The following is a 16,727-nucleotide window of genomic DNA, read 5'->3' on the forward strand; positions in this document are numbered from 1 at the left end:
CTTATTATTAGTTTAATTTAAAATGTTTAGAGGAACTTTTCCCCGTTGTCAAACATTACCATATCTAGATATTATTACGTTGTGGAGGAAGATTTGGCAGGTATTGATATTTAGACTATCATACGGTGAAAAGGTCGATTTTTCCTCATGATTCGGTAAGGTCTGGTGGGGTTAGTCTCTGGTGTGGCAGTTGGTAATGGGCTTACTAGCTGGGCTTTAAGAGACACCTGCTTTTCTGTTTGGTAGCGATTCCATATGGCATATGAATGATCATACTTGATAATCTAAAACTATACTTTATAGCTGATATCCAATTACCTAAGAAAGCGTACATAATCTGTTCTAAATATGTAGCAAATGGTGCAGTCATAATCAACTATTAACACCACCATAGTAAAAATAAAATATTGCTTAGCATATCGCTTAGCTATGATAAGATTTTGTAGTTATGCAATAAATGATAGAAAATATTGTGGACAGACAGAAAAAACAAGACAGTGGATTTTTCCCCCACCTGTTTACTATGCAAGGAAATAAAATAAAATAAAATAAAACAAAACAAAAGTAAGTTTACTCTTTTTAAAAATAAATATCCAATTAATTAATAGAGTCTTGCAATATCAGCCAATTGCAATGTCAAATGAGAGAACTTCTAAAAACATAGAAAAATATAAGTTATTTTTAATTTATGAAAAAAATTATTTATTTATTTATTATATTACTTTTTTTCTTATAAAATTGATTTTAGAAGTTTACTCAAAGTGGGTGATAGCCTGTTTAAAAAGAAAAGAAAAGGGTTGCAGCAGATCTGTGAAATCCATTTTCTTCAAATCCTTCTGTCAGGGAAGGGATTGCAAGGGAAAACTTAATAAAACAATTACAAATGAGGGAGTAACGTATTTTTTAATCAATAAAATTTTCAATTTTCTATCACATTTCATATAAAATGAGTAAAAATATCACTGATAATTTCCTTTCTTTTCTTTTACGCAAAACATAGATCGACAATATATGCAATGAGTTAGCATTAAATTGACTAGGGATTGATTTTCACTGATCAATTTTCATTCAAAAGTTAAACGACTCACAGCGAAGCATGCTGCAAGAAGAGAGCATGATACAACTATTTACAGGAAAATTCAAAATACCAAAGGCGGTGACAATCCGTTGTTTCTGTTCCCTACATAATTGGTTTTAGGACCTAAAACTAGAAATGCGTGCCTTTAGCGTTCAAAGAGAAGAAAAGGGCAAAAACATTCATCCAGATATTTATTCATTCCACCAATTCGTTTGCTTTATTGATTCTGCCCAGGATATCTCACTCCTGCTACCAAATCACGTTGCTGCTCTATCTGCATGTATATAACCATAGAATATATGGCATCGTAAATTAGTATTAACTTCTTAATCATAATAATGACAATGCAGTAGTTATCCTAATTAGATTCAATGTAACATTACTTGGAATAGTTCATGCATTTTGTTCTTCAGATAGCAATATTCATGCTCCAGCATCTCTAACGCTCGCAAGCATCTGCAATTGGGCACGTACAAATAGTTGCCGTTAGCTTCCAATGATAGATAAATTAGTAGTCACTATTCGCTATTTAATCACTACCTTGAGATTTTTACAATTGCGCTATACCAAAATCAGATATAACTATCATTAAATATTTTTGCGAGATATGATTTATGCCATTATGTAATTTGTATTATTGTGATATTATGACAGTGTGAGAGAACATATAACAAAGTGATTAATTATAACAAATGAAAAGGAAGTGTTTTTATTATTATTATTATTTTATTTGTTGGGTTGAGAAAAAGATGAAGAAATTAATATTTAGAGGGAGGGAATAAGGGACCCACCCAGCACGGTTGCTCTGGTCAGTAGCAGCACGAAAGGCAACACAAACGTTGGTGACTCTCTTGGCACCAATGCTTGAGCTACTACCCATCAACTGATTCAAATGGCTTCCCATTTTCTTATAGTCAGAGAATTCCCTTTCCATTCTGCAATTATCATGCATCAATAAGTTACTAATCGACAAAATATAACATATATTATATAGTATGATCATAACTAACACAACGAGAATTCATAATATCCAAATTCATGTAAAGTAAAAAAGAAGAAACTAATTACAGCAATCCTCTGAGATTCCTGAGTAGCTTCTCGGACTCATTGAAATAAATGTTGACGACCTCGGAGACGAAGTTAGGGGAGGTCTCATCTTGCAACTGTTGAAGCTGCAAAAAATGCTCATCCAACACTCCCTGCATGAAACCCCAAAATTCATTTATGAATAGTTATTCCTTTATATCATTATAATATATGACTATTATATTATAGAATTATAACTTAGCGTAATTGCGTTAGGAAGGTATATACCTGATGGAAGAGAAAGGCGAGGAGGCGGTTCATGTCGGCCCACAAGAGGTCCGCACCGAAACCAAGCATCCACAGAGGGAGACCCGTTTTGGCTAACTAATTAAACACTCAAATTGAATGGGAATTAAACTTAATCAACACCACTACTAATAATGAATTAAGTTAAAGGGTAAGCAATAACTAACACCAACAACGACTGTGGAGTGAAGACAAAGGAAACTTACACTCACACTCACACACACCCCACAAGTTTCTTTCTTTCTTTTAGGTTTTGTATTCCAGCTTCCATTGCTATCGCGGGAATGCTAGCAGTATTTAAAGCGTGGGAATTAAGGACCCCATTCATGTTATCCTTTTTTAACCATTCATAAATGCCTAATGAGTATCATAAAGATATAATTCAAAGTAAAATAATTGGCAAATGCTGAGCAACGGTATTTCCTGTTAATTGAAAAAAGGAAAATAGAGCACGAAATGATGAATGAGAAGGAAGGCATGCAATGTGGTGGGAGTTATCGAGGTGAATGTGGGGTATCTACCGGACCATTGTTCTACGTGCCCCCACGCACGGTGGTGTCTTTCAATTCCTCACCTTCTGTTCCCGTCTCAGGTCACTTCGCGTGCGCCTCTCCGTTCCCACTTCATGCTCCATTCATCCGACAACTGTCTGCGGCCGGTAACTTTTCACTCACCTTCCACATATATATATATATATATATATATATATATATATATATATATATATAAAATCTTCTTATATAAATTTAAAAATTTTTATACTTAATTTAAATTTTTTATTTAACTTAAATTTAACAGTTATTTAAATAATAAATTATAACATATTAAATCTAAATTAAATAAAAATAAAAAATTTTAAATTTACACTAGTACAAGAAGACTTTCATATCACTCTTCTATAAAATAAATAAATAAAACTCTTATTATTTAGTAATTCAGTTTAATTAACAGTCGCGAATTTAATTTTTAATTAATTTGATAATATTAAATATTTAGAGGAAAACTTAAAGTAAGTCATGCTTAATTCGAATAGAATTGTATTTCGTACCAAATATGTGTAGTTTAGAAAAAAAAAAAAAAAAAAAAGCTAACAATAATAATATTTGATTTTTTATTTTTTAATAACATGTCAGTCATAATTATAACTAGTATCTCAAAAATAGAAACTAATCCATTTTCAGTTTCTAAAGAAAGCATGTATAATTTTATACATAAAAGACTACTTTAGGTTTATTTTTCTCAATAAAAAAATAAAATAAAATAAAATGACAAGCTAAGAAAACCCTTACTAGCTCAGTGGACTAGATTGCTCCCTTGAAGTCTGGGTCTGGGCACAGAGGAAAGTTAATGCTCCTTAAACAGGGTACTAACTTCTATGTGACAGGTGGCGCATTGAAAAGTTTAACCAAAGTTTGCACGGGGCATTGGAATTTGGCTCTTTGTGCAACTTAAAACTGCAGAGCAGGGCATGAAGCATACACTTTTCAACTGATGATGGCCTGAACAGCAAACTAGCTAGACTCGATCAAGCAGCTACTTTACACACGGGGGAATCAAGCACAAAATTATAGGTTATGGTATATATATTTTATGAATTACCACACACACTTGGTCTTGCAAGTGGTTGTTGTATAAGGAAAATGAGACATATGCTTATCCCATGCGACGTACGCATGTAAGAATTTTAATGCCATCAAGTTTAAGTTTGAGCATTTCTGTAACTTCAAATATTCGACTATAATATACCCTTACTTAAATGGTCAGAAGAAAAAGAAAGAAAAATAAAAGATATGAAGAATGATTTGATAGAAAAGAAAAAAAATAAATGCAAACATATCAAACTTGAAAATTAAAACTAGCAGTGTTTTTTTACCTATTATTCTTACGCAATACACTAATATTAAGAATGGGTGTTTAAGATTATAGTTCACATAAAAGAGGAGAAAACTCGAAAATGAGGTGAGCGTATATACTAAAATTAAATAGATCCTAATAAAGTAACAGTCTCTCGATTGGTATCGAGCTAAAAGGTGAACCACGAGTTGAGTGCATGCATTGCAGACTTTTTATGTGTACAAGTACACACATGCAAGGGCGTTAAATATGCACTTTAATTGACCCTACAAAATGAACGCAACCCAACCTTTGGTATGGGTGAACGTCTACTTTAACTTAGTTTGATTAAACAAAATGAGAAGCATGTTGATTTATAAATCATAGAAACCTCGAAATTGCGCGAAAGCCATAGTCTACCGACGGAAGCAAATTCTTCTTAACGTGTTTTAGTCATTTGTATATGTTACGAAGAACAAAACATGAAAAGGAAAAAAAAATAGTATTTGTGTTGGCCTAATCGTTCATTAATTATATATGCTCAAACCAAACATACACTTAATTGCCAAATGAAGTATTCATTCGATGTTGTTTGCAGTGAGATTATAACAGCTAATAGTTAATGTTGGTAACCCTTTTATGAGAACTTATGCTCAAGGCACCCTTAATTGGGTCAACCTTGGATAACAGATATTGTTGATCACTACTTGAATTGGGTGAATTTACTGATAATTCTTTTTTTTCCTTGTAAAGCAAATCATCTTTTACTTGCACAATTATATAGTCAAGGAAAAGTAACCCTTGGGACATTTTTAATAATGAGTTAATAATAATTTGTGTCAAGTCCTAATATTAAGTTTTGGTGATTATATCGCATGTCCTTGTGTGTATAATATATATGTAACGTCTATAGTTTAACATTATGTTAAGTTTTAGGGAACGAATACATAATTGATATTATAATTGAAAATTAGCTTTATATATAGCACATGCATATAAACATCGACGCCCAATAAAAAATTATCATCCTAGGACTTGATTTTGCCAATACCTGTGTTAAGTATATATATAGATGGAAGCATGCTTTGGATTGACGTAAGCAGACCGCTGTTAAACATCTTAAAATTGCTAATTAGTTTAAGGGAAGTACTTTTGAGGCGACTATACCAATGTTAAAGTTAAAGTAATAAATAATAAATAACCGTGTATAGTGCATAGGCTTCATAATCGTGCTAACTTTTTGCTCTCCCGTGCTTATTTACAGTGACCATTATTCCACCCCAACAACCAATTTATGCCTTTTGTCTGTCTTTATATGACTATTGTTTCAATTCCTTTTTCGTTTCGAAATTCTAAATGAGTTTTGTTCTTTGGAATCTTAAAGTTGAAACATTGCCTTTCTTTTACTCTGTTCATTTTCAAATAATTAACATAACTAATAGCTTGTTAGGCTTTGGTGATTAAGTTGCAAAGATGATAAAATAATGAAAAAATGGTCTCAGTGCTCGAGGTTGTTATCTTGTAAGTTTTTAATTATTTGCCGTTATTCTTACTTTTTGCAAGCCACCCACTCCCTTCTTTTTCCATTTTTGTTTGGTCTTTTGAAGAATCTGTTCGAATTTGTTGCAATGCCATAAACAATAATGAATAATATATTGTAATTTAGCTCTTGAAAAATTGTAGAGAACACACACACACACACTAAAAAAGAACAATTAGAGGATGCGTTCGAGGTTTCTATTTTCTGTACAGAGGAAAAAGTGTACAAGCAATAAGGCAGCATGAGATACTAAATGTCAAGCTCTTAAATTATGTAAGAAACATTATTCATTACAATAAATATATATCACCCTCTATTTATTACAGAATAACTAAATGTTTGAAGTTGTATGCATGTTATAATTCATTCCAATTTTCACCATTAGAAAAGGGAAATTAATGGAGATGCGGGGTATCGATCCCCGTACCTCTCGCATGCTAAGCGAGCGCTCTACCATCTGAGCTACATCCCCTCGATGTTTCAAGGTATATTAACATAAATTCTTTGTTAAAAAGTTTTATATAATTGACATAATGTACAATTATCTTTTTTTTACCTTATTTTTAATTCTTTTATACATATATATCACAAATATGTGCAAACATCAAATGAACTTGTGTTAAGAAACATTTTTCTCTGAAAAACATGTAGAGCATTATAACTGGTTTGGTAAAGTAAATTTGATCTTTGGAAAAAAAAATAAAAAAATCCATTCTCATGTGCATGTAGTAGACTATTTTGAAGATGCTGAAATATACCTCACGTACAATACAAAAAGTTTGGTAGCATTCCCAAAAGCTCAGTTCTCACCCAACAACATTATATACTGTAATATTGACTGAGCAAGGCACCAAGTTGCAACAAAATTGTTCGTTACATATCATCTGAATCTAATAGCAGAGAATGCCTCATAACTCTAATAACATCTGTGAGAGACACAACCCCCACTAGCAAACCCTCTTGATCCACCACCCAAACTCGATGAACATGCCTTGTCACAGCCTTGTCAATTACCTCTGACAAAGGTGAATCAGCATGGCAAGTCACAAGTTCCCTTCTAGAGGCTCTATCCTGTGTGTCAGATGATGTGTACAGAGGACTAGATGCAACTTCTTCGGTGAATGCTAGTGCACTTATTCCCAACCATGATTTCAATGTAGCTAAGTAGCATCCCCTTAAATCAGTAGCAGAAAATGTACCAATAAGCTTCCTGCATCTACCCTGCAAAAAGTGGCACCAAATTTTTGCATCAAAGGATCATTCCCATGTTTCTATATCACACAAGACAACAATACTAACAATAATAAGAAAAGGGCATGGATAGAATGAAGACTTGCATTTATATGCTGCTTGTGATCATCTTCACAAACATCTGAGGCTCTAACAATGGGAACGGCGTTTAACATAGCTGCCTTTAAGCACTTTATGGCATCAATGAGTGTTGTGCGCTCAGTGATGGCATAAATTCTTTCAGTGTCAGCCCCCAAATCTTGAACAGAACGTGCCATAACACACTGCAGTTCGGCAGCATGATCTTTCAAGAACCTAAGCACATCCATTTGAGTAAGCATTTGGTAGCTAGAAGCAGACTCTACAAGTTCCACCCCAACTGACACGTTCTCCACTTGGCCATCAACCGGTACCATAGCACGATGCACCCCTTTACTGAACACTTCCATACAATCTAACAAGCTAACACATAATATATAGAGATCATCAGAATAACCATAACAATCAATCAACCCTTTTATTAGCTAAGTTTACATTAGGTAGCATAGTAAAAAATGATACATCAGTCTAACAAATAATTCTACTAATATAAAAAAAATTAAAATATAATATTTATACATTATACTATTTTTATTAGATAAAAGTGAAACTAACAGAAATTATATTCATATTTTGACTAGTATATAGTAACTTTGTAGTGCACTAATAATGAAAGAAGCGCAATTAACCTGGTATTGGGATTGAGGGTCCACAAGCTAAGGCCTTCAAAGGAGTGCCCAATGATGGAGGAGACAGGAACAGACATCCTTTGATCAAGATCTTTGCTGATATCATCACCACCACTCAAGTGGTCTTCACCAGCTATGTGGGCCACGACATCAAGCATCGTCACGATTCCTATATAGTGCTTCCGTACAGCCCCGGTTTGTTTATCAGACTCCACGATCATCGACCCTCCAGCCCCGATCCATTGCCCCGGCGGCGCGGCCACCGGAACCGCCACAACCTTGTTCGCCACCAGTGTATTCATGGTGTCAGCCAGCGACGCCGTGTACGGCACCTCCACTAGCCTCTTCTTATCCACCATCAAATCCTTCACCTTCTTCTCTTTTAGTCTCATGCTTTCACTGCGTTGCATTGTGGCTCCGCCACCGGGCTTCGCCTCCTCCATCTGCTGTATAGTTTCAGTTTTCTTTGACTTACAAAAATCTAAAATTTGCTTCTTTGTGCAGAAATGGGTAGTGGTGGAAAAATATAGAGCGAGCATCAGAGATAAGCATGCAATCAATTAAAGTAGTAGCTTGGATGTTATGTTATTGCTCTATTTCATTTTGCTTTGATGGGGTATTATACGTGTAGTCCGGTGAGAATTTCAATATTGTGCATGCATGTTCTGCTTTTGACATCTGTGATTCTATACTAGATGACTCATCAAAGGCTCATGCTATATATGGCGACACCATTTTCAAAGGTTTATAATACTGTGTTGGATAATATTACTTATGACACTTTACATAATTAAAAATATATGAAATAAGACAAAATAATTAATAAAACAAAAAATTATAATAAAAATTTTATATAAGAATAACGTTCTTCGTTTGTATATTTTTAAGCTTGAGTGTCATGCACCTTCAATGACAACAACGGTATTTCTATACTAATTTTATTAGTTAAATATTTGAAATTAATGACATATGGAATATTTATATACTTATTATTTTAATAAACACATTTCAAAACATATTTTTAAAATTTTTTAAAAAGGAATAGATATAATTAATAATACGATAGAAAAATGAATATAAATATAAGATTTGAAGTAGTATTTAGAAGAACGGTTTGAATGAAGTGAAGAGGAAACGAACAACGAGTTTTGAATAGAATGGAGGAAGAGAAGGGTGAAAAAGAAACATAATGGAATGGTGATGAGTCACTGGTGGGGGTCCATACTCCATAGTACAACTGAGCATAAATCTCGTGACACACATAAATGCTCAAATTCTCCATAATTTATAACACACGACTCCTTTCTCGTGAGCACACATTACTCCAATCCATGAACATCACCAACTTCACATTTATGCACTAAAATCTCTCACTCACTCAAAACATTCATTATTATCAATGGACCAACCACACCCTCTATAAAAATTGCAATGCAAGTAACATAGTTTCGTATCACATGACCAAACTTCAAAATGACTCCGTGTCTTCTCCATACACTACAAATACTATGTTATTGTATCTTCTTTTTTCCACATGCAGTCACGCCGTTCACTGTCATCATGTCCGATTCCAACCTAGTCGACGGCCCACAAACCGGGTATTCCATGAAGCAAGACGGGGCCCGAACCGACACCCGAGAACAAGAAGCCGTCTACGACATCATGAGAGCCACCGGAAATGATTGGGCCACCGACATCCCCGACGTGTGTCGTGGCCGTTGGCACGGCATCGAGTGCATGCCCGACAAGGACAACGTTTTCCACGTTGTCTCTCTCTCCTTCGGTGCTCTTTCCGACGACACCGCTTTTCCCACGTGCGACCCGACCCGCTCATCCATCTCACCCTCCATCACCAACCTCCCTCATCTCAAGACGTTGTTCTTTTACCGTTGCTTCAGTTACAAACCCCAGCCCATTCCACCCTTCTTGGGCCAGTTGGGCCCGTCCTTGAAAACCTTGGTACTCAGAGAAAACGGCCACGTGGGGCCCATTCCTATTGAATTGGGCAACCTAACTCGCTTGAGGGTTCTCGATCTTCATAAAAACAATCTCAACGGCTCTATACCTATCTCATTGGGCCGGATCACTGGTCTAAGGTCGTTGGATTTAAGTAGCAACAAACTAACCGGTTCAATACCCGGTTTAACCTTTCCCGGTTTGAACATATTGGACCTGAGCCAGAACCTTCTAATGGGCTCAATCCCTTCTACCATTTGGGACTTCCATTCTCTCATCAAATTGGATTTCAGCCGCAACCGCCTTGTGGGCCCTTTGCCGGACAAACTCGTGGGCCTGAAATTCCTTATGCTTATGGATTTAAGCTACAATAGAATCCAGGGCCCATTTCCAGTTTCACTAAGGAGCCTTAGTTCACTTCAAGCCTTGATCCTCAAAGGAAATCCAATGGGCTCGGTGATTATACCCGATGATGGATTTGATGGTATGAAGGCCCTAATGATCCTAATTTTGTCGAACATGAATTTGCATGGGCCTGTCCCAGATTCCCTAGGTAGGTTACCAAACCTTCGAGTGCTTCATCTTGATGGGAACCACCTCAATGGATCAATTCCAAAGAGCTTCCGAAATTTAAGAAACCTAAGTGAACTGAGGCTGAATGATAATACGCTAAGTGGGTTAGTCCCATTTGATAGAGAAATGGTTTGGAGAATGAAAAGAAAGCTAAGGCTGAATAACAATTCTGGGCTTTGTTATGATCCAAGCATTGGTTTTGGGGATAGTATGGATCCCACGTTTGATTTAGGTATCAGTTTGTGTGACACTTCAAATCCAGGTTCGGTTAAGACAGTGCAACATCTTGCAGCTAACGAAAAGAACCACATCCCAACAACAACATCGGATGCTGTCTCGGCTCTGCACTCATTTGCAATGTCATTGAGACTAACTACTTTTGTACTCTTAACTTTAATTTTGTTGTAAGTAAATATTCACATTCATAGCAAAAGAATCCAAGAATGGCCTTGTCAGCACTAAGTACGGAAAATATTTTGTTCATCGCGTCTAATGTCACCTAATTTATAGATTTGGTGCCCTTTTACCTTGTGTGCTATTTTCTTATAGTTATCACCTTAATTTATGAAAAAAATTAAATAAGAAAGCTTTAAAAGAAAGTTATTTGTTTTCCCTGTAAATGCTTATGTTAAAAAAAATTATCCAAAACACGTCATGTAACAAAATATAGACACGAGGTAGAATACTTAAAATGGACATTTAAAATAGTCGCTGTTAGAATGCTATAATATAATTATGATAATGAAGGAAGATTAAGAAATCGACTCGATGTATTTGCCTTAAATAATGTTTGATACACATCTTCCGGGGGGGCACATCACGGAGTAGGTGGCAAAATGGGCATGTAAATGTACAGAAAACGATGTTACCATGGATGATGTGAAGCGATATTTGGCTGAGTAGCATTATTCGTTTGCTTTAAATTCAGTGCGATGAAATGAATACTAAAGTAAATACTGTACTGTAAGGCTAAGAGCTACAACATCAAAGTTCGTAATCTGTCAGCGTCATTACAAGTAGCGACTAATTCAAACGGGTCGCGGTGGCTAGTCAGAAGAGCATCACATTCTTTCACAGCTATGCGTCCCATTTATGTATCAATCATTATTTGTGTCAAATTAATGGCTACTATGATTATCTTTGAAGGGGCCATATGCTTAAGAAAAGATGTTGGCAGTGATTAGAATTTTCAAGTTGCACCTTCAATAGGAAAAAAAAGAAGTTATACCTCATTTCTACCAAATTTAGTCCCATCACTGGAAAAGCATATATATATATATATATATTATCTAACATTTTTGACATTGTGGGTTACATTTATAGCAAGAATATATAGAACCGTATATATATATGTATGGACATATTTGTAAAGCAACTTGTAACACTTATGAAGTCAGAGAGCAACCCCTAAAAGGGGTGCAGAAAAAACTCAATGCTGAATGAGATCTAGAAGGGGAGAGTGTTTTGTTAGATATTTATATGACGTAGTAATTTGAAAGAAAGAAAAAAAACTTCTTTACAGAAGATAATTTTGGAAGGGATTGATTAGTTAAATATTTGGTTTTGATCTGTAGTATTAATTTTAAACGGTTTAAGTAAGATAGGATGATTGGTTTTTATTATTCTATTGCGCAAGTCTGCTATAGGTCAAGGCAACATTTAAAAAAATTCTAGAACAACTCATTTTAGCATGTCTTTGAGGACAATAACTTGCAGCCCTTACTTCAATCATTGAATCATCACAGGCCTACCTAATTAGGAAAATTATGTAACTGTTCCACCTTCACCTGACATTGAACATTACAAAACCCACAAACCAAATCAGATTATTTTTTCAATTTCATGTAACCAAACAAAATTTCTAGATATAAAAATATTAAAGTATCCTACAACAAGCAGTGTGGTAAAAATAATAAATTATGCAACTAGCCATCTTACCCTTCTTTTATTTCTTCTTTTTAATTTTTTTTTCTGGCACCTAGGCAAATAGGAATTCATTCTCCAAACTTGTTGAACATGGCCTTACACTTACATTCCTGATAAAGTTGATTTGTTATTTTGGAGAATCGTCTACTTATTTATATCATTACCTAGTTTGATAGGCATTGCCTTGATGGTAACTGATTTGTTGGTTATTTTTAGGAACCAAGGAGGCCCTACCATGGGTTTCGGATGATCCTAAGGGTGACATTATAAAGGGACTTGCGGAGAGATGGGGTGACTAATTTCAATTTATTTTTTTTAAGTTAAGAAGTTGATGTCCTTGTAGTATGTGAAGGAAAAGGTTAATTGGTGTTATTTAACTCTTATTTGTATGTCTTAAATAGAAGTTATTTAATCTTTTTATTCGCTTGCAAACACACTGACAAGTTATAGCAGCCAAAACTTTCCGTCTCTTTATGCTTACGCATCTGAACGAAAGTGCATAACAATGACAATTATGCATCACTTGACTTTACCTGTCAATGGTCGAAAAGCACTGCCAACAAGTGATAAATAATATCTAAACGAATATCCCTATGAAAAGATTGGGGACAATGTTATCTTATGATATTAATCAAGGAAAAATTTATCTTTTACTAGGTAATGATTGGTTGTTCAATCATTTTTTTAATACAGATTAACGACAATATTTGGCTAAGAACAGATATATACAATTGCATAAACTTCAAGGAATTAACAAAAGCAATAAAAGAAACATATAGGAACCTTGCCTTATAATGCATGTCCATATTTTCGCGAGTGTTTTACTTTGAAGTATGAAATTTTTCCTATGCATTTTTATGAAGTGACGATTTTTTTTTTTTTTTCTGATCATGAGATTTTCGCTTTGATCCTAATCCAAGACACCTCATATTACTAAATCCATTAATCTAGTCTTGCATGTTCTGGAAGAAACTTTTATGAAATAAGGATTAATATCTTTTTGAATATTTTTATTAAAAAATCATTTATTATATCAATGTAAAATATTTAAAAAATAATGATGAAGACATATATTAATAAAACTGTTATTTTTATTATATGATATAGTAGGTCTTTGATGATTGATATACATCAAATAAGATAGTTCAAAGTTAATTTAAATAAATAAGTTTAATAAACCTTACCCTTTTTCTAATAATAGAAAAAGAAAATGGAGCCCACGTGTGCGTTTCTTCTTTTTTGAAATGTGCAAACAGCTGGAATTAAGTTAAAGAGGAGGAAGAAGAAGAAGACTTAGCTTACACACCATCTCATCTCATCTACTCAATCAAACAATAATAAGGAATAACCGATTCGCTTTAACCTTTTGTTCTTTTTCGGTTTTCAGTTTCACAGAACACAAAGTTTGCAAAAACATTCCAGGAAGCATGTCTCCAGTTTCTCTCAAAGGTCCTTGTCGCTAAGTGGACAATATCACAAGGTAACGGCTTTCTGAGTGGAGCGCCTGATTTGGGTTGGTGGGTCATCCTCAAGTTTGAATTTTGTTCATTTTTCTCTGGTCGATTCAGAAGGTTGAGTTGCAGAGAGAGAGTGACAGTGGGGGCTGCTTGGTGGGAAGGTTATGGCCTTTTGCCCAATCTTTTGTTGTGGAAATGCTTCGGATCGGTATGACAATGCTTCATTAGTCTCTAGTTTAGAATAACTGTTTTTTGTTACATTTTCTTTTTACTTTGTTATCATTATTATTGCTTTGGATCACATGTGAGATATTCGTCTCATGTCACTTCTAGTTTGTTTTTCTTTCTTTTTTGAGGATAATTAATTCTAAAAGAGATTTTAGATTCTGCGCTTTGCTGAGATTCCTTTCAAATTGCTGTGTGAAACCAGACTATTAAAGGTTTGGTAGGTAAATTCTCAAGGGTGAATAATAGAGGGAAGATTGAGTTTCTTCTTCATAACTTAATTAAACATGACATGCATAGTTTAATCATTCTGGATATACCTAGTTACCTGTTTCATTGATCCAATGCCTGCAAACTTTATTAAGTACAGTTTTAGATTCAAACTCTTGTCGCAGTTATGCCTTTTTCAAAAGATAGTTGATATAAGGGTCTCTGTCAATGCAGCAAAACAAGGGGGAAGAAACAACCTCCATGGCGTGTGTTTTCTTTGAAGGAATTACACTCAGCTACAAATAATTTCAACTATGATAACAAGCTCGGCGAAGGGGGTTTCGGCAGTGTGTACTGGGGCCAGCTTTGGGATGGATCGCAAGTAGGACTATAATTTCTCTTTTATTCTTTGTTTTATCTTACCAAGTCAGCTTCGGTTTATGGTTGTCTTCATCAATCTAGTAATGATCGCAATGCTGAGTCGTTTGTAATGGTTAATTTACTTAATTTAACTCAATAGGGTGTCTTCAAATTTTATGGCCATTTGATAGATTGAAACATCCCATAAAACATTTCGTATGGTTTTCTTAATCTTAAATGACTCTTAATTGTGATGGTTATATCATGAAACACTCAGAAGGTTCAGAGTATAAGGGATTTATGTTTTTTTTTCTCTCAATAAAATTTGGGATAGAAGGGAAAATAACCTACATCTAGCATCTCCGTTGGCTTTGTTTTTTGCTATTGCAGTAATCCTCCAATGTAAGTACAAAAGACTCCTTGTAATGATTTGTGAGTGAACATAATAAAGCAACTTGATTGCTTAGCTTCCTTCTTAATAAGTTTTTTTCCCCCGAGTTTCCATTCTTAGTTCTACTGTTGAGCTAGGATGATTGCTGCTTGAATCTTATAAAATTGAATAAGTATGAGACCTGTACCTCGATGGATGATTTTTTTTACTTGTAAGTTGTGATTTGACCTTACGTGATTTCTAAAACACATGATTTCTATAGCTGCTTCCTAAGAAATGAACCTTTTTTAATTTGCTGATGGCCACCACAGTAACCTTTTTTAATTTTTCCAAGATCTCTCCATGATGGCTGCTTGCAATTATATGTATTTTGATCTGTGTACACATGCAGATTGCAGTGAAAAGATTGAAAGTTTGGAGCAACAAAGCAGACATGGAATTTGCTGTTGAAGTTGAGATATTGGCAAGAGTACGACACAAGAATCTTCTTAGTCTACGTGGCTATTGTGCTGAAGGTCAGGAACGGTTAATCGTGTACGATTACATGCCGAATTTGAGCCTGCTCTCTCATCTTCATGGACAGCACTCAGCCGAAAGCCTTCTTGATTGGAACCGACGGATGAATATTGCAATTGGATCTGCTGAGGGAATCGCGTGAGTGCCAACCTGGCTTCCTTATGCTCATCTGCCTCTATCATTACATTAATACTAAAATTTAATTACTTTCAGATATCTTCACCACCAATCAACGCCACACATCATCCACAGAGATATTAAGGCAAGTAACGTGTTGTTGGATTCAGATTTTCAAGCACGGGTTGCTGATTTTGGTTTTGCTAAGTTGATCCCTGATGGAGCAACACATGTGACTACAAGAGTTAAGGGAACCCTTGGCTATCTTGCACCCGAATATGCCATGTTAGGTAAAGCAAATGAGAGTTGCGATGTCTACAGTTTTGGAATTCTCCTTCTAGAACTTGCTAGTGGGAAAAAACCACTTGAAAAACTTAGTTCTGCACTGAAGCGATCAATAAATGATTGGGCACTTCCATTGGCTTGTGAGAAAAAATTTAGTGAACTTGCAGATCCAAGACTTGATGGTAACTATGTCGAAGAAGAGCTCAAAAGGCTTATTTTAGTTGCTCTCGTGTGTGCCCAGAGTCAGCCTGAAAAGAGACCCACCATCCTTGAGGTGGTAGAGTTACTGAAGGGTGAATCCAAAGATAAGTTTGCTCAGCTAGAAAATAATGAACTCTTTCAAAACCCTCCTGCTGTAGGACATGATGATGGGACCTCAGCTGCTGATGCCAGTTCAGATTTAATCTCAGAAGAGAAAGAATCAAAACATGAGTTGGAATAGAATAGAGAGCCATGAAGTGTGCAAGAAAGATGAAACTTTGGATTTCATATGTTAAATACAGATTGTGAATTTTCGGGATTGCTTTTTTGTATTATTTTTAATATTGGTTTGTGCAGGGAAACACTTGGCGCCTATTTATTGGGGCAGCGGCTGCATGTTTGGCTTAGCCATACAATGAATGTGGCTATGAACCATGCAAAATTGCTGAAGGCCTGAAACTAGGAATTCGATATTTTAAATACAGATTGTGAAGTTTTCTGAAATTGTAACTTTTTTAAAATTGGTAGAAAACTCTTTCTTTTGGTTGGGGTATAATTTATTAAACTAAGTCAGACGCTATGCATGGCCATTATCTAGGCTTTAAGGTCCTAAATATAGTGTCCCATCCTCAGTAGTTAAAATTTATGTCCTAAAGGAAAAACAAGGGAAAGGAGCGATTCTAGCCAGATTTAAAACAGTAGCAGTCAGTACTATAATACTGAGATCCCAAACTTTTAATAACTTCAAATATCTTACTATTTATATATG

General features: G+C 35.0%; 4 protein-coding genes and 1 non-coding gene across 6 annotated transcripts; 2 read left to right on the forward strand and 3 right to left on the reverse strand.

Moving 5' to 3' along the window:
* Window positions 1-1,024: 1,024 nt before the first annotated feature.
* LOC113856460 (pseudo histidine-containing phosphotransfer protein 6-like) lies at window positions 1,025-3,063 on the reverse strand. The gene is made up of 5 exons (XM_027488278.1): window positions 2,393-3,063; window positions 2,147-2,277; window positions 1,870-2,013; window positions 1,462-1,534; window positions 1,025-1,352 (listed from the first exon to the last, which is right to left on the reverse strand). Exons 1-5 carry the CDS (start codon window positions 2,459-2,461, stop codon window positions 1,296-1,298), a joined length of 474 nt encoding a protein of 157 aa, XP_027344079.1. The 5' UTR covers window positions 2,462-3,063; the 3' UTR covers window positions 1,025-1,295.
* Window positions 3,064-6,182: 3,119 nt separating this feature from the next.
* TRNAA-AGC lies at window positions 6,183-6,255 on the reverse strand. The gene has a single exon. It is a non-coding gene; the product is annotated as a tRNA-Ala (tRNA).
* Window positions 6,256-6,656: 401 nt separating this feature from the next.
* Window positions 6,657-8,184, reverse strand: LOC113856034 (SNF1-related protein kinase regulatory subunit gamma-like PV42a). The gene is made up of 3 exons (XM_027487657.1): window positions 7,742-8,184; window positions 7,121-7,475; window positions 6,657-7,004 (listed from the first exon to the last, which is right to left on the reverse strand). The coding sequence occupies exons 1-3, from the start codon at window positions 8,182-8,184 to the stop codon at window positions 6,657-6,659; spliced, it is 1,146 nt and encodes a 381-aa protein (XP_027343458.1).
* A 1,117-nt stretch (window positions 8,185-9,301) lies between these two features.
* On the forward strand, window positions 9,302-10,678 carry LOC113856035 (protein TOO MANY MOUTHS). The gene has a single exon (XM_027487658.1). The coding sequence runs from the start codon at window positions 9,302-9,304 to the stop codon at window positions 10,676-10,678; it is 1,377 nt and encodes a 458-aa protein (XP_027343459.1).
* Window positions 10,679-13,532: 2,854 nt separating this feature from the next.
* Window positions 13,533-16,462, forward strand: LOC113855221 (PTI1-like tyrosine-protein kinase At3g15890). 2 transcript variants are annotated; one of them, XM_027486767.1, is made up of 5 exons: window positions 13,533-13,676; window positions 13,765-13,861; window positions 14,323-14,470; window positions 15,231-15,493; window positions 15,569-16,462. In XM_027486767.1, exons 2-5 carry the CDS (start codon window positions 13,818-13,820, stop codon window positions 16,197-16,199), a joined length of 1,086 nt encoding a protein of 361 aa, XP_027342568.1. In that variant the 5' UTR covers window positions 13,533-13,676; window positions 13,765-13,817; the 3' UTR covers window positions 16,200-16,462. The 2 variants fall into 2 exon arrangements, with proteins under 2 accessions (XP_027342568.1, XP_027342567.1); XM_027486766.1 differs by having other exon boundaries at window positions 13,533-13,861.
* Window positions 16,463-16,727: the final 265 nt, after the last annotated feature.

The sequence above is a fragment of the Abrus precatorius genome, unplaced genomic scaffold (genome assembly GCF_003935025.1).
Source record: "Abrus precatorius isolate BTA unplaced genomic scaffold, Abrus_2018 Scaffold11, whole genome shotgun sequence".
In the NCBI taxonomy this organism is placed as follows: Eukaryota; Viridiplantae; Streptophyta; class Magnoliopsida; order Fabales; family Fabaceae; genus Abrus; species Abrus precatorius.

Coding starts and splice junctions, on each gene's coding strand:
- LOC113856460 (XM_027488278.1), bottom strand. CDS start 2,461: ATGCTTGGTTTCGGTGCGGACCTCTTGTGGGCCGACATGAACCGCCTC. Junction 2,278..2,392: donor TCGCCTTTCTCTTCCATCAG/GTATATACCTTC, acceptor GGTTTCATGCAG/GGAGTGTTGGATGAGCATTT. Junction 2,014..2,146: donor AGGAATCTCAGAGGATTGCT/GTAATTAGTTTC, acceptor TGATAATTGCAG/AATGGAAAGGGAATTCTCTG.
- LOC113856034 (XM_027487657.1), bottom strand. CDS start 8,184: ATGGAGGAGGCGAAGCCCGGTGGCGGAGCCACAATGCAACGCAGTGAA. Junction 7,476..7,741: donor ACCCTCAATCCCAATACCAG/GTTAATTGCGCT, acceptor ATTATGTGTTAG/CTTGTTAGATTGTATGGAAG. Junction 7,005..7,120: donor ATCACAAGCAGCATATAAAT/GCAAGTCTTCAT, acceptor CACTTTTTGCAG/GGTAGATGCAGGAAGCTTAT.
- LOC113856035 (XM_027487658.1), top strand. CDS start 9,302: ATGTCCGATTCCAACCTAGTCGACGGCCCACAAACCGGGTATTCCATG.
- LOC113855221 (XM_027486766.1), top strand. CDS start 13,818: ATGGCCTTTTGCCCAATCTTTTGTTGTGGAAATGCTTCGGATCG. Junction 13,862..14,322: donor TGTGGAAATGCTTCGGATCG/GTATGACAATGC, acceptor CTGTCAATGCAG/CAAAACAAGGGGGAAGAAAC. Junction 14,471..15,230: donor AGCTTTGGGATGGATCGCAA/GTAGGACTATAA, acceptor GTACACATGCAG/ATTGCAGTGAAAAGATTGAA.